General features: G+C 43.2%; 1 protein-coding gene across 1 annotated transcript in view; it reads right to left on the bottom strand.

Annotated features, from left to right (window-relative positions):
* The window catches only part of WDFY1 (WD repeat and FYVE domain containing 1), a 47,111-nt gene that overhangs the window by 16,618 nt on the left and 12,860 nt on the right, over positions 1–17,633 (bottom strand). Inside the window, exons 2-5 of the mRNA XM_030834878.3 lie at positions 13,585–13,652; positions 8,869–8,942; positions 2,023–2,077; positions 379–529 (exon numbers count right to left, since the gene is read on the bottom strand). Coding sequence (XP_030690738.1) covers positions 379–529; positions 2,023–2,077; positions 8,869–8,942; positions 13,585–13,652 — 348 coding nt within the window. The remainder of the gene's footprint in view (positions 1–378; positions 530–2,022; positions 2,078–8,868; positions 8,943–13,584; positions 13,653–17,633) is intronic.

Genomic DNA, 17,633 nt, shown 5'->3' with positions numbered 1-17,633 from the left:
CCTTCTTATGTTCTCCTGTGGGGTCTGCAAAGAAACCATCACCAGAAGAGTCGTTCCTTTCTTTCTTTCTTTCTACAACAGAAAGTCTTTTCTTTCACTTTGAAAAGCAAAGGAGTGAAGGGAGGGGTCTGCGCTAATGAGGTTTAGGTTTTCCGAGATTTTGTATTAAAACACCTAGAGCACATCCCAGCAGAGAAGAGCAATTCATTTAGCTATTATCTTTAATAAACCGACTTTATAGCAAAAAAGCAGAGATAGAAATTCTTAGATTTTATGTGAAATATGTAGGAATCGTTCAGTCTTTGGATCTCAAGCAGCAATTTCCAAGCAGATTCAGAACTAGCTGCTGAGACCGGGAGGCGCTGCAGGGAAGGATACTGCAGACACGAAGTCCAGGAGGTGGAGAAGTGCCTCCCGAGCATGTTCCCGCTGCGGGTGCACATCCAGCTGACACACTTGTCGTGGCCCGTGCTGATCACCCACTCTGTGGCCAGGCTGAAGATAATCGCGGTCACCCGGTTCTGATGGGCTGTGGGGACAGAACGGGAAAGTCTGCGCCCTTCAGGAAGAAACGTGACCTTTGGAGTCCAGTCTCCGCGGGTGTGAACTGAGGCTCCCCTTCTCCACTTGGTCGGCCTGCAGACTCACAGGCTCAGCAGTCCTATCCCGGAGATGCCCGCACTCCAAACAGGCTGCGGAGCATCTGCCCGCCCCAACCCAAGATCTATCGCAGGCTCTCCGTGGCCCTGCCCTCTGCCTCCCTACGGGGAAGACCATCAAAAGCTACCAATCATTACAGAGTAAGGCTCAAGAGGGATTCAAATAATACATTAGAGAACTGATTAAAAAACACACATACAACTCTCAATGAATTCCATATGGAAAACAGCAGTCTTATCTCCACAGACTAGGTTTGTTTGTTTTTTATTGTCTATACCTTTAGTGTTTTGACTCTTTAGAAAACACTGGCATTGTAAAAAAGGGCAACTGAGATTTTCTGAAATTAACTTTTTATTATTTTTAAGATGAAGCATTTGTAAAGTTCTGCATCCCAAAGCAATAGCTGAGAATGAGGAAGGTGTTCTATTATCTAACTTCTAGAATATTTGTATTTCCAGGTCAATTGCAAGCCACACCAGGGCAGTGACCTGTCTACTTTATCTGGAACAGGATCTTGCATGCAGCTGGTGTTTAATAAATGCCCAGTTTGATGAATGAAGTCAGAGGCTAGACAGAGACACTTCTGACCTTGCTCTCAGCTGTGTAGGCTGCTTCAGAAAAACGGAGGGGTTCTCATAAATTAATCAGAAAAATCAGAAAATACTACAACTCCCAGGAAATATGGGCAAAATCATGAACAGATATTCATAAAACATGACAAATGGCCAACATTAAATAAAGCCTAAATAATTTTAAAACTGAGAACAACTTTTGACTATCAAACTGGCAATAAACATTTATAAAGATCAATATAGACTTAATGAACAGGCACTCTCAATCACCACTCATTAAAAATTTACACTATTGCTGGAAAGAGTTTTGCAAAATAAATCCGGAGTATTAAAAAAGGTTTTAAAGTTTGACCCAGTTATTCTACTTTTAGTAATCTGTCTTAAATAGAAGTAATGAGTTACAGAATTAGAGTAAGAGTAACCATCAAGGACACACACACACACACACACACACACACACACGTGTATATACATATATATGAAATAGACACACTCACAGATATGTATACACATATATACACACCATCATATATGTTAGTATGTGTTATCAAAAAATGGAAGCAGTATACATTTTCAAAAACAGAGGCATGGTTAAATTAAACCTGCACCCAATGGAATACTATACAAAATTTTAAATGTTAATGAGCAGGAAAAGGACGGTAAATAATTCTGAAGAGCTAATAGCCTCCCACATAACTGGGGTAACAACACTTTTAAAGAGTTAATGTGAAAACCTAATTTTGATCATAAGACATGGTATTCTAGTTGTGTGTGTGTGTATTATAATTACCTGGGTAGGTCTTGATAAAGTTCATTTTATTAAAATCTTCAGAAACGTGAAATTCCTAAAAGTAAACACATGCCATAAGAAAACAGTTATGGTTTTAAAAACAACAGGACCTTAACTTTCAAAAGGAAGTAAAATCCAAAAATGGCCACCACCAGCCTTAGGACTCAAGATTAGCTACGTAAGAACAATAGGGAATTGCTTCTTGGTCCTGTCCTCCAGTTACCATTTCTTTTGGAACCAGACAAGTGAAGAAAGTGCTGCTGACCAGCACAGCATTTTTGTCCAATTCTTCCTCTACAAATGAGTGCTCTGTATTTCCTCTCCCTCGAATTGCAAAGGAGGCATCTTGTTAATTTTGCTCTCTTGGCTTCACTAGAATTTCCTCAAGATGACACATACAAAGTAAAACTACAAAGACCCATTACTAACAGAATTCTCAGCACTAATGAAAATAAGGCATTGGGTATCTGAGGCAATAGAAGAGGAAAATTATGTATACTTAATATATAAACACACACTAAAAAGGAAATTTAGACACTGTGGGTGGTTTTTTTTTTAATACTTCTGTATCTTCCAAAATTTATATAGACTATGTAATACTTTATAACTAGGAAAAAGTTAAAAGTACATATTTCTTAATGAGAAAATGAGCCTCAGCATAAAACTGAGAAGATAAAACTCTAAAGAAAAAGCACTAATTAAAAATTCTATTGATCAGCGCTACATTGATAAGTCCTTAAGAGTCTCGATAACATGGACATTATGAATTGCTGATTGGTCAGGAAGAAAAAAAAAAAAACCCACAAAGGAATACTGATTCCTTGTCCTCCATCTTGGTTTTTTACAAAGTACAAAAATGTATTAGCATTTTATACATACTAATTTCTACTTGGGGGAAATCAATAGATTAATACTAACTAATAATAAATTGAATTTACATTGCTCCTTTCCACTGAGGAGCTATAAGTGTTTTTATATGCCATCCTATAACTGCAGAGAGTACCCTTGAACCACGAGCCACAAGAATGGTCCCTAGAGAAATAAATGCATGACCACTACCACCACTGGAGAAGGCATTTGAGGCTTGCACTCGTGGCTTCTCGTTATATGTGTTTACACATCGCCACGATATTCCCATAAAATCTTCAGAGGGAGAAAAACAAGACCACTGGCATTTATCACTACACAACGTATACACAGCAGCCCCAAGCAGGTGGGCGCTGACCCCCAAGCCCGCAGCTCCCCAGCCCTCACCGGCTGCCCACTGTTGCGTGAACTGCTTAAGCAGAGAGCCTGTCCTTTCTCTCTTTCTTGGCCCTTAAACACACTCAAGGCTTCTTCTCCTTTACTTTAAAAAGCAAAACAAGCAAACAAAAAACAACAAAATTCTCTTAACGATACCCAAACTTTCTTCATCCCCTACTCAGCCAAAACCTTCTCTACAGATGAGCCCACACCCACCACGTTCAGGGTCTCTAGCTGCTCACCCCGGTCACTCATGAATCCACCGCACCGCAGGGCACCACCCCCGCTGCATGGGAAGGGTTCTCCCTGCAACCCCCAGCTGCTGTCTAGCTGCCATCCCCAAGGTCGTGTCCCTGCTCTCATCTTAGGCCCTCTTCCCACATAGCCCATTCCGTCTCTGTCTCCCCTGTGGGTTCCCAACCCCCTGACTTTCTCTTAAGTGTTGATATTCCCCAGGGAACATGACCTTGGCCCTCTGCTCTTCTCGTCGTACCCGCTATCCCTAATTGACGCCAGCCACAGGCGTGGTCTCCACTGAGACCTAAATTGGGAGGACTCCCAACCCCAGCCCAGGCCAACCCCTTGGGCACATGAACCCAACTGTCAAAACTGAACCTGTCACCTTTCCCCTCAATATCAGCGTGTCTTCTGTCTCAGGGAGCAGCTAACCATTCACCATCATCTTGGCTAGAAACCGGATGCCATCTTATCAGCACTGCTCTCTATTAAACACCTACATCTAATCAAACATCTTCCACATATTGGCACACTAAGCAAACAGACAGACACCTGACCGTTCCATCCTCCCCGACTTGATGCTCCTCAATGGCTCTCCATCATGCAGTGATTCCCTAATGCACTCGATCCTAAGGGTCACCGAAAGGACTTGCTAAAATACAGATTCCCAGGCCCCTCCCTAGTGCTTCTGAAGCTGTGGGTCTGGCATGGAGCCAGGCAACGCGAATTTCAGGAGGTCCCCTAAATGATAAATATGACTGACTGTGCAAGCCTGGGAAGCTCGGCTTACACGATGTAGTCCAGGCTCCTTAATGCACATGCAGGATCACCATTTCCCCTTCCTTCTGGCTGCCTTCCTCATCAACCCCGCTCCCAAATCAGTCATTCAGGACTCAGGCCTGGGGCCTGTCTTTTCTCATTCTCTCCCCAGGAGATCACAGCTATTCTTTTTTTTTTTTTTGCGGTACGCGGGCCTCTCACCGCCGTGGCCTCTCCCGTTGCGGAGCACAGGCTCCGGACGTGCAGGCTCAGCGGCCATGGCTCACGAGTCCAGCTGCTCCGCGGCATGTGGGATCCTCCCGGACTGGGGCACGAACCCGTGTCCCCTGCATCGGCAGGTGGACTCTCAACCACTGCGCCACCAGGGAAGCCCGATCACAGCTATTCTTATGGCTTGAAAGATGCCCTATGTGCAGATGACTCCCCAGCCCAGGCTCCCACTGGGCTCCAGGCCTGCAAATCCAATGCCAATTCCGCATCGCCATTGGTTGTCTCACTGGTATCTCAACTGTACAGCTGGTTCCTCACTGTCTTCTTTCCCTCTAAATGCCCCCTCTCCCCACATACCCTTAAGCCTTTCTCTTCTCAATAAATGATACCTCTGTCTAGCAGTTACTCAAGCCAGAAACCTGGCCGTCACCTGAGTTGCTGCCCTTCCTCCCCTCCCCACACCCAACCTGCCACAGATGTATGTCCGTCATCTGCTTCTGTCCATCATCACTGCCACTGCCCTCTCACCCAGAAAGCGACAACACCTGACGTTCCCGCCGCCACTCTTGTGGCCCCTCGATCCACTCTCCACTCAGCAGCCAGAGTGATCTTTTAAAAATGTAAATTAAATCACGCCATTCTTCTGCTGAAAACCCTGTAAGCGCTTCCCACAGATTTACAAAACTTAAAACTTCACCCAGACCTACAAGGCCCTGCGTGACCTGGCCTCAGCCCGCTTGTCCCATCGCCCCTCGTCCTGCCCCGTCTCTCAGCACCATCCAGCCAAGACGACCCCCTTCACGTCCTCAGACACAGAGATCTTCCTGCCTCGAGTCTTTACTTGGACCTTCACTTCCAGAAAACTTACTCTGGCTCTGCCTGGCTGTCTCCTACCTGCCCTTCAGGCCTCAGCTGAATGTCACACCCTTGGAGCGGTCTTCCTTCCTGAGGATCCTGTTTGCTACGAGCGGGGCCACACATCTCTCTGGATTCCCTCTTCCACTGCGCCCGTTCACTTCTTCACAGCACCTACCACAACCTGTAATTTCATGTTTACTTGTATATTACCTGTCCCTCCCATGAGACCATAAGCCTCCTGAGAGCAGGGACCATGTCTACCTTCTTCTTAACTAGCACTCTGCATGACACCTAGTGCTGAATGCAAGGCTCTCTGTGACCCGCTCCAGCCATCTCTTCAGTCTTATGTGCTTCACGCTGCCAAGCTGCTTCATTCTTGTTCCCTGCGCACACCCTGACTTTGAAAACCCCTCTGTCTTTGCTCATGCTGTCCTCTGCGTCTGGAAGTCCTCCTCCCTCTTTCCTGGTTAACTCCTAGCCATCCTCTATGACTCAGCACAGTAACAGGCTGGCCTTGCCGCTCTCTGGCCAGGTGCAGGCACCGGTCTGTGCTCTCACTGCTCTGTGTGCAGTTCTATAAAGCAATGATACTCAAAGCGCGGTCTGCGGACCACTGGTCCTGATGAAAAAAGCAGAGAAATAGGGAATGTGTGTTCAGAAGCCTTTCCAGCAATTTAATATTATTATGACATCCAAGCAGACAAAACCAGCAAATTTTCTCAATCAACAATGTAATACCCAAAATACCAATCCAGCAAACTAAACTCAAAGCAAACCGAAGGAAAAATAATAGAGTTGAAATACATTATCAGAGAATCGAAAAAAACAATAGAGAATCAATTAAATCAAAACTGGTTCTTTGAAAAAAATCAACAAAATTAACACACATTTAGCCAGAGTGGGAAAGAAAAAGAGAGAGACGACTCAAACTACTAAATTCAGTAATGAAAGGGGGAGCGTTACTATAAACCTTACAGAAAGAAAAAGGACTGTAAAGGCTGCTATGAACAATTACATGCCAACAAATTAGATAAGCTAGATAAAATGGACAAACTCTTAAAAAGACATAAACAACAAACACTGGCTGAAGAAGAAAAAGAAAACCCATAACAAGTAAACAGATTAAATTAGCACTCAAAAAACTTCCCAGGACGAAAAGCCCAGGACCAGGTGGTTTCACTGGTGAAACTCTTCCAAGCTGAAGGTCCAAGTATTTTACAACTCAACAATTAAAAAAAAAAAAAAAATGCAAAGGACTTGAATAGATATTTCTCCAAAGAAGATATACAAATGACTAACAAGCACGTGAGAAGATGCTAAAGATCACTAGCTATTAGGGCAATGCAAATCAAAACCGGAATGAGATACCGCTTCACACCGACTAGGATGTCCATAATAAAACAAAAACAAACCCAGAAAATAACAAGTGTTGGTAAATATGTAAAAAACTTAGAACCTTTATATACTGCTGTTGGGAATGTAAAATGGTATAGCAACTTTGGAAAACAGTTTGGCAGTTCTGTAAAAAGTTAAGTACAGAGTTACCATATGACCCAGCAATTCCATTCCTAGGTGTACATACCCAATAAAATTGAAAACTTAGGTTCACACACAAACTGTTATGCGACTATTCATAGTAGTATTATTCATAATAGCCAAAAGGTAGAAACAACCCAACTATCCATCAACTAATGAATGGATAAACAAAGTGTGGTATAATCTATGTAACAGAATATTATTCTACTACAAAAAGGAATGAAGTATTAATTCAAGCTACAACATAGATGAACCTTGAAAATATTATGCTAAGTGAAAGAAGCCAGGCATAAAAGGATATACACCTTATATGATTCTATTTACATAAAATGTTTAGAATAAGCAAATCTCTGAATCAGAAAGTAGATTAGTTACTGCCAGGAGCTGAAGGAAAGGGGACTGTAGTGTGACTGCTAATGGGTGCGGGATTTCTTTTTTTCGGGGGTTGGAGGAGCTGATAAAAATGTTGTAGAATTAGAGTATTAACGGTTGCATGATCTTGTAACTATACTATAAGACCAATGAATTGCACACTTTAAACTGGTGACTTTTATGGTATATGAATTACATCTCCATTAAATATATGCATACACACACAGTTAGACCCACAAAAATACTAATCTATAATAAACTGAAAATTTAACTATCTGGTCCTTCACCAAAGACAGTTTGAGATGTAGAGACTCAAAGAGTTATATGAGCTGTTGGTTGAATGACTAGTCCCTAGTCTTATTTTCCTTCCTTCTCACCTTATACACATACAAACACACACACACACACGTGCGCTCTCTCCCACACTTTCCTTGCCCCAGCCTCCTCCTTCACGGGTTCAGGGATCAGGGCTGCTACAGGACTCACGTCCCCTGTACGAAGGTTGTACTTTGTGGGCTAGACTGAGCACCAAACCATCAATCATGACAGCATTCAGAGCTCCATGGAACTCCAGATGGTCCCTGACTTACGATGGTTCAACTTACGATTTTTCAATTTTACGATGGTGCTAAAGCAATGCGCCTTCAGTAGAAACCACGCTTCGATTAATGTTGATCTTTTCCCAGGTGACTGATATGCCATACGATCCTCTCTCATGATGCTGGGGAGGGGCAGCCGCAGCCCCGCTCAGCCATGTGACCATGAAGGTTAACAACCAACACACTTACCATCATTCTGGACTCACACAACCATTCTGTTCTTCACATTCAGTATGGTATTCAATGATTACATGAGATATTCAATACTTTATCATAAAATAGGCTTTGTGTTAGGTGATTTTGCCCAACTGTAGGCTAATGTAAGTGTTCTGAGCACGTTTAAGGTAGGCTAGGCTAAGCTGTGATATTCAGTAGATTAAGTGTATTAAATACATTTTCTTTTTTTTAATTAATTAATTAAATTTTTTTTTTTTAAGTTTTGGCTGCATTGGGTCTTCGTCGCTGCGCGCGGGCTTTCTCTAGTTGTGGCGAGCAGGGGCTACTCTTCGTTGCGGTGCACGGGCTTCTCATTACTGTGGGTTCTCTTGTTGCGAGCTCTAGGTGCGCAGGCTTCAGTAGTTGTTGCTCGCGGGCTCAGTAGTTGTGGCTTGCAGGTTCTAGAGTACAGGCTCAGTAGTTGTGGCGCATGGGCTTAGCTCCTCTGCGGCACGTGGGATCTTCCCGGACCAGGGATCGAACCCGTGTCCCCTGAATTGGCAGGAGGATTCCTAACCACGGCTTCACAAGGGAAGTCCCAAATGTATTTTCAACTTATGATATTTTCAATTTACAATGGATTTATCAGGGTTTATCAGTAAGTTGAGGAAGATCTGTAGTTTACAATTAAGCACTAACTAAAATTAATCCATTTTTAGGCCTAACATCTGTACCGGATGAAACATTTTCTAATGCCAAACAAGCAGGCATTCATTGTTAGCTTTATTTACACTGTCCAACAGGAGTGAACACAGGAGGTCAGTATAATGAATACATCCTGGAGGCTACCTACCATCACGGCTCCGTTATCCTGGCCCACAAATATCCGTCTGCTGTCATGATGGTAAGCCATGGCCGAGCAAGGAGCTGCCAGAAAGACAAAGACCACATTACGCGCAAAGCTAAGCATGGTGAGTCATTGTTCCAGGGACATTATTAAAAAGAGCCATAAAACTTAGGTTCAAAGAAAGAGGGCAAAAACCCTTTATAAACAGAAATATTACTAAAATTCTGTTGTCTTAGTGTAAAACTTTAACAATCTTCCAAGTTACTTTTATAACTTTGGGTGAAGCGAGCTCCATGAAATTTCATCTGCTTGAAACTCCCACCTGTTTCTGGAAAGGTCTGGGGTCCAGTGCTTAGAGTAGGTGATCTGCTACCCAAATTCCACAGGTCATCCTGCCCCTCCCGCTTCCCCATCACAGGTAAAACAGCACCTGGTATCTGTGGAAAGAAGGGTTCCCGGCACCACAATTTCCTTTCCGTGGCATGTGAGCAAGCTGGGAAAGCCACTTTGGGATTACTTGGTTTTTTTTCCCAATGATGAAAAAAATGTTCCGTTTTGCGATGACTCATACAACCCCAGTTTGTGGTAACGCGTTGTGAGGGGTAGACATGTCTCTTTGCCCACAGCATGTCATGTGACTAGGACAGCCCCGACTCTTCCCAGGTATGCACCCCTCTTCCAGCTTCTACATAGTCTTCTGCCAGAAAGCATGGGCCAGAGAATGAGTTTCACAAAGGAGAAACTCTAAACCGTCTCCTCTGCTAAAAATCAGAATTAAAGTGATTTAGAAAATGGAACATTTGGAAAAAGAAATGTTTGGGTTCACTTCAGGCTTAAGAATTTTAATTGACTGTGGAAAGAAATGCATGCTAGGAAATAAACAAACGAGTTTATTTTGAAATAAAACTTCTTAAAAAAAGTAAAAGAGAAAAATCTTATAAATGAAGTTACCATTTGAAAACAGTTTAAAGTTCTCTAACTACAATGGCTGATATTCTCCACCAAAGGAAGAAAATAAACTACAAAACTGAATCGTACTCAAAGGCAGAAACACAGTTAGCTGTGTGATCAGACCATTTCAGGTGCATTCAAAAAACTATCTCGTTGAAATGTAGAGACCAAAACTGTCTACACACAAAACAATCAGAACTGACTACAAGTTTGTACACCCTTATCCACCATATTGATGTTTCAAACTACAAAGAACGATCATGTTTAAGAATTATAACCACAAAGATATATGTATCTTCATAAAAAGTGCTTTTTAATAACCACGCATAAAATTATCTTTGAGAAATCAAATCTCTTTGATGATTTTAAAGATTCACTGTCATCATTTTTGCTTGCTTTTCAGTTGGTACTAAATCTTAATGCTTTAGTTTTAAGCTTCTTTTCAATTCTTTTTATGCCCAATCCTATAACTAACTGTACATAAACAAGTTAAAATCTTTTGCGTAAAAATTACAATGTGCTGAGTAATTTTATAAGACTAGAGAATTCTCACATATTTTTTAAAAAAAGCCTTGCTAGTTTGCTGTGCATCTAAAAATGTCCTGGCTTTTTTCCTAGAAGGGAAGCTTCTACTGAGATAAACTATATATATATATTTTTTAATGTGAATGTTCACATAGTTTTCTTTTGTTTGTTTGCTTGTTTGTTTTTGCGGTACGCGGGCCTCTCACCGTTGTGGCCTCTCCCGCTGCGGAGCACAGGCTCCGGACGCGCAGGCTCAGCGGCCATGGCTCACGGGTCCAGCCGCTCCGCGGCATGTGGGATCCTCCCGGACCGGGGCACGAACCTGTGTCCCCTGCATCGGCAGGTGGACTCTCAACCACTGTGCCACCAGGGAAGCCCCACATAGTTTTATAAATAAGCAAAACACAAATCATCTTTCAAATCAGTGACCTTTTAAAAAGGCACCATTGCAGTCCAAAATCATATGCTTAAAACTTTAGTTTTGTAAACAAAGGGTTTTCTGGAATATCGTCAGGCTCTTTCATTTATGTATTCCTTATGGCTGCTTTCACATTACGATGGCAGAGTTGAGAAGTTGCCACAGAGACTGTTTGGCCCATAAAGCCTAATGTTTATGTCTGGCCCTTTGCAGAAAAAGTTTGTGGACCCACCCCATATTGCGGTGAGCAGCACAGTTTTGGAGTCAGGTGGGCATGAACTGGAATTCCAACCTCTGGCCTCAGTTTCCTTGTCTACTAAATGGTGAAAATATCATCTACCTTATATAGCTGTTGTGATGATTTCATAACATAGTACCAAAAGACAAAAATGCATGAGGCACATAGTAGATACAGAAACTAAGAGTTACATTTTTCTTCAGCTAAAGCAGATTCTGAAAGTTAGTTTTGTTATGTGAGGTAATGTTCTGAATCCTAATTGGTCCACGTACAGCAACATTCTAAGGTTTGCTTACTGATCACCTCTGTTAGGTCACAGGAAACAAACGGGTGGATGACCACTAAAACGGCCTCAGCCGGGTAACCTGCAGACAGTTTTTAAAACCAACACGGCCCTTTTCTTCTCAGACTTCACATTTAATTTTAAAATAAAACAGACAAGCAGTTATTTCTCAAAATTCATTCATTCCGTTTTCTTCTGGCAATGTTCTTGCAATTTCATCAGTAGACATTGTTCCAGATGGAGGTGATAAAGAGGCATCTGGAAGCAACAGGCTGCATACGTGTAGATACAAACATGAAGGTGTCAGTCACCCACAGCAGAGCTGTGTTTTTACTAGTCTTTCCAGCCACAGCGCCGGAAGCTACTTCTGGAGGGTACAGTTAGGCCAAGGTAGCAAGGGATGGCAAGAGAGAAAGCAAAGCCATGTGCCCAAGACCCAAAAGCCAAGGAAGAGTGTGCACTGCTACTGCTAGGTTCTGGTGCCCTGGGGGAGAAATCAATTACAAAGTGAACTAAATATCTGGGGGAAATACAAGTCAAGGAGTCACTGAACTAAACACTGGACAAAAATCGATCTCAGTCTCTCTCTGTTCTTAAGAGCATGAACTCCAAGGTTGAGGTCTCAGGAGATTGAGCTGTGGCCAGATTATGAAGTGCGGGGTAATGGAGAGGAGGGAGGGATAACAGCAAGAGCATTAGCAGGACTGTCCACAAAGACGGCAAAACATCCCCCAGCACAGGTAGCAGGTCCCCAGGCTGTTGCTATTCCCAGCTATCAGATCTATCACTGGGTCACTGGAAGTAAGGAGTTAACTGTCTAAGAGAAGCCTTTTATTTTTCAGTTGGGTAAAGGATAGGCTCAGAGGCCCAGAGTATCCCACCTACCTCTGTCCTGCTCCCTCAAAATCCCAAAGTAAATTTATCACATGGGCTCCATAAGCACATTCACAAGACATCAGCCGCTTCCTATTTCACACTGAGTAACCAAGGTGACAAATCCACAGACACACACGGACACAGGACGGGAGGTACTACTGCCTGGCATAGTAAAGCATGATTAGGGTTTCAGGTAGTCTTAACACACTGCATATGGTAAAGTTTTCTGGTTCCTTTTATAATAGTTAGCTTTATACCAGTATTCCAAAAAGTCCACTTCATTTTCACTGAATGGCTATCAAGATAGAGAAGATAACCAGCCTGCCCAAGCTGTCGGTAGAAGGCAGAACAAATGAAAATCCTGATAAACTACTAATTATTTGTGGAAATGCTTATAGGATCTAAACCCTGCACGTACCCTGCGATAAATGTGCAAATGAGAAAGTGCTAGCCAAGAAAGGAGGTGCTTGGAAGGATGACTCAAGCTGATATAAGGAATTTGCTGAATAACTGGCAGCTCTGTGTTTGTAAGAAACTCCACGGCCCCTGGAATAACTCTCAAGGGAGCTATGAACAGTGTCCACAGCGTCTGGAACTAGCAAACACTTTTCTTTGGAGAACTTCGTAACAGTCCTCACTAGCAAACCGTCAAGCCTGCTCCAGAGCCTTTTGTCTTTTCCTAGGGGATCCTCTGATTATTGAAACCTTAACTGAGGAAAAGCCCTCATTAAGGACCAAAACCACCAGGAAATAAGCAGCTACGGATGCCTTCCGTGTGGCCACTGGGGCGGGGGCAGGACACAACCCCAGCTTGGACCTGGGTGGTTTCCAGGCACTTTTTTCAAGAAAGGTTGGAGAAGTGGGAAAGAAGGATGCAAAGCTGCTTAGATCTGCAGGAAGGGCTGGATTTAAATGTAATTTTATATCACTACATCTCAGGGCTGTTCTAAAATCTCAATGCAAAAGCTTTATCGTCAGGGTTTATTTTTAGAACATATTTGACTACTGGGAAAAATCTCCATTTAGAATGCGTTGTGCCCTGGACCAAATCTCTCAACAGTACCCAGAGTTTATGAAAAAGTTGGACAAAAGGCCAGTTAAGAAGGCAGAGTGTTCAGAGCCCTGTTTTAGTGTCAATATCAGCTATCACTAAGAAGAAAGTTACTACTAATGTAAGTCGGCAAAAGGAAGACAAAGGAAAATGGAGGAGGTGGGAGGCTTTCCTCTTCCTTTTATTTTTTCCACTTCTGTTCAAGTCCACTTCAGTTAAGCCGGTAGACCCAGCTTCATTCACAAGGGAAAGGGAGTCTCCCTGTGGTTTAACACAGCCTACCAGAGGTATTAGGCAACTAAGAAGCTCATTTTGAAATCTAGCGGCATTTTTTTTAATCAGGAATTTTGAAATTTAAATCCTCAAAGACAGCTACTCACAGGCCATTGTGTGGTAAATGCTGGGCCAGTACTGACCGCTGTCTCTTTTCAGCCATACGCGGATAGTTCTGTGGAGAAAAGCAAAGAAAAAAACGAGTAGTCTTTAGTCATTTTACCTTCTTTTCTGCTCCAGGCAAACTTTTTATTTTATTTTCAGTATTGTTTCCCATTGACCTTATAACATTAATCAACTGGAAACATACACACACAGAGCATCATGGTATACTTTATACTAGTATATATGTGTATATACACACACACATATTACATAGTCACCTACAGTATGTCCATACATGGCGAGTTATGCAGTAACTAGGAGTCAGGATTCTAAATAACTTTAATACTATGGAAAATGTTCATTATATATATAATGATATACAAAGAAAGCTGAGAACTATTAACTACTTTTCTTGGCAACAGACTGCAAACCGGGTCGCTTGGCTGTCTCAGCCAAATGAGAGTCGTAGACGTAAGTGGAAAGAAAACGTTCCTGGAGAACTGGGAGAGACGTGCGTACAAAGCAGAGCCCACACCACTGCTCGTTCGCAGATAATTCCCAGTCGTCTCGGCCCCAGGAGGAAATCCTTCCACACCCGTCTCTGAGCCTCTCCTTTCACCAGAACGCACACAGAGAGATGAGGAAATCCTGGACACAGGCAGGAAAATGACACACGACCAAAACAGCCAAAGTTTAATCCTTTGGCTTATCACCTCAGAAGAACACTATGGAATATTTCTCCAGCACTCATGGAACCTCCAGGAAGCTCCGGGCCCCTTCCTCTTCAGAGTAGGACACTCACTGCCTTTTCCGGCACAGCTGTGCTCTGCCTTCGCCATGACTCCTGTCTCAGTGTCCCTTATTGTCAGCTCTGTCACACTCTTGTATTTCTAATGGCAACACAGATTCTGGCCCACAGCCAGCACTGAATTAATGGTTGCAACCTTGAACTAAAATACAGTAAGGCTAAATGTGGACACTGTGTTTCCATTCTGCTTGAAGTTCAAGACAAGTAAGACAGGTCCATGAGGATAAAAAGCAGAATAGTGGTTACTTCTGGGGGCGAGGACAGAATGCAGTGAAGGGATGTGAAGGAACCTTCTAGGGCCATGGTAAGGCTCTGGGGAGTAGGTGACGTGGGTGTATGCATCTTTCAGAACCTGCCCAGCTGTACTTAAGATCTTACAGATTACTGTACATGATTAGAGCTAAATAAAAGAAAATAAAGACTAGATGTTGACTTTCATTCATCCAAATAAATAAGACGACCTGGCAGCACAGCAGGAATCATGCTATTCTAAAGGTGAACTGGCCATACAGGCCTTAGTGTAGGAACAGCCACTTGTAAAACACGACGCATCTTCCAGCACTGCTAACTGGTCATGATGGAACCTTTGGCCAAGTTGAATCCCTCAGAATTTTTCTCTACATCCCACCTCTGATCACAACTGGCCAGACCAGAAATGGGATCAGTCAGTTCCTTCCCCGGGAACTCAGAAACCAGGAGAGACAGAAATAGATCAGTATGTCTCCAGTAGTTGAAATGACTGCTTCTCGTCACACATTTTGCAAGTTGGACTGGAGAATTTTGTACGTTAATAAAAGGGAAAGAATGAAGCCGACCGAAGAGGAGAAGCAGTAGCGAGCTGGAGACAGTCCAGGTGGAGAGTTCCCCATGCCAGCTGCTCCTGAGGCCGCTATTTCCCTAGACTTGGGTTCTGTGAGGCAGATGCCCCAGCATCCTCACCATAAACACCCTCAGCGGCTTAAGCAAATCTGAGTAACCTTTGCTGTTTGCAAGCAAACAGGTACTCATACACTGTGTCTGCGTGGGACACCATGAAGACTCTCGGACACTGTCTCTTCGTTCAAGCACCGTTAAACAAGATCCTACGTGACGAAGTTCACAAGGCAAGGCAATCAGGCAGACTCCTTCAGGAGTACCTATATTGTGATAGGAAGTCCTAGAAAGTTCAAGTTCACAACCAAAATTAAAAGGGAAAGAAAGATCAGACTAAAGCATCTGTGAACAGACCTATACTTTTTACTGTTTGTAGTTCGACATCTTAAATCAAAATTTGACACTCTTTGAGGTAACGTTTTAAACCACTGTTATTATTTGTGGGTTCTTGGTTACTGTTCATGATTATTTAGTTTTCTTCTTCCACAAACCTCAGAGGTTAAGACTTTTTCATGGAACAGATCTTTCTAGTTTGAAACCATTTAAATGAAGCTATGAAAAATATTTAATGGGGATTTCCCTGGTGGCGCACTGGTTAAGACTCCGCCTGCTAATGCAGGTGACACAGGTTCAAGCCCTGGCCCAGGAAGATCCCACATGCTGCGGAGCAACTAAGCCTGTGCGCCACAACTACTGAGCCCATGCGCCGCAACTACTGAAGCCTGTACGCCTAGAGCCCATGCTCCGCAACAAGAGAAGCCACCGCAACGAGAAGCTGCAACGAAGAGTAGCCTCCGCTCGCAGCAACTAGAGAAAGCCTGCGCGCAGCAACTAAGACCCAACAACGAAGACCCAGTGCAGCCATAAATAAATAAATAAATATATTAAAAAAAAATACTGCTTATTTCTTTAGGTGTGATAACGGTGTTGCAGGTTTTTGCTTGTTTTTTTAAGAAGTAAGCAGTAATGCCTACCTGGGACACTGGCCCTTGTCTCTGTTCTCAGCATGCCCACCACCGTCCAGCCCTCATCACTCATGCCTCAGTGCAGCCTCCTTTCAGGTTATGTGGTGGGCTCATCCCCCTGGTCCACCTCGGGCATGTCGACGACTGGCTACATCTCCCAAGGAACCATGCATCCCACTGCCCCTGTGTTCAGAGCCCACCAATTGTTGTCTCAAATCAGGGGTTCAACTGACGTAATTATGATTCCCAGACCCAGATCCTACATCCCAGCAAGCTTTCAACCTCAGATGCCCCAAATATGCTGAGCTCAGGTTATGTCCTAATCCCTCCTCCCTCACCACTCCACCAAGGATTTTTCTCTCTAGGCAGTAGTTCATCTGGGCAGTACCTGCAGGATGGGTACCATTTCAGCCTGACCTCCCTCACCTAAATTAATCAATAGAAGCTTACAATGATGATCCTTAGGCCTGAACTACTAACACAATATTACATTCTGTTGACTATATTTTATGTTACTTAGTACAGAATGTTTATGGATACGTTTCATTACTTATGTTCAACATAGGGGATGAAACAGGAGTTATAAGAAGTCAAAGGCCAACTCACCTCTAAGCATTAAATCTGTTCAAGGATTCTACTCCACTTGCAAAGACAGGACAGCAAAGGCCAAGGTACTTGAAGATGAGAGCACCGTACAGTGCCTTCATTCACTCAAAGGGATTAAACCTATCTGTCTGGTTTTTTAAGGGTCTAAAGACCAGAATGCTGATGTAGCCCAAAAGCCCCCAGATCACCCCCAAAAGTTGTGGGTCATGAATGCACTGGTAGCTCAATGGAGGCCTCAGAGGCACATGCTTTTCCCTGTGTCCTCTTGAAAGAAGAGTGATTTCAGACAGCACAGAAGTCACTGTGAGCGGGAAACCTTAAAGGCTGTCTCTTCCAGCCAATCATCTAACCTGGAAAAGTCAAATTTTAACTTCATGCAGCTTAGTCCAAGGTCAAAACGGGACCTACCTAGACCCCAGCATCTTTGAAACACAGTATTATTTCCTTTGGAGGACAAACATCAGTTACTACCATTTGGTCTGCACCCAGCTGACACACTAGGAAATTGGCAAGACAAATGATCTCTTGGGGTGTTTCATTTGGAAATTATTTATCACATCCAGGCTGAGAGAAGACCATCATCCTTGCTTGGGAATCAGGCAACTGACCTTGAGAGTTGGCTCTACCTCTGTACTCACACATTCTATCTGGAATTCCCTTCCTTCTCTTTTCGAGCCAAACTCTTTCCCTTCCTTGGGGGACGCATTAAAATCTCCCACTTCTGAGATAAAAATCAAAATGATATTAAATTTAACTCCTAATACTCCAGTACTCTCAAGAAACTATGATATTAAACAAA

The sequence above is a fragment of the Globicephala melas genome, chromosome 7 (assembly GCF_963455315.2).
Source record: "Globicephala melas chromosome 7, mGloMel1.2, whole genome shotgun sequence".
Taxonomy (NCBI): domain Eukaryota; kingdom Metazoa; phylum Chordata; class Mammalia; order Artiodactyla; family Delphinidae; genus Globicephala; species Globicephala melas.
The sequence above is the reverse complement of the archived record's forward strand: the minus strand, read 5'-3'. Positions and strand labels throughout refer to the sequence as shown.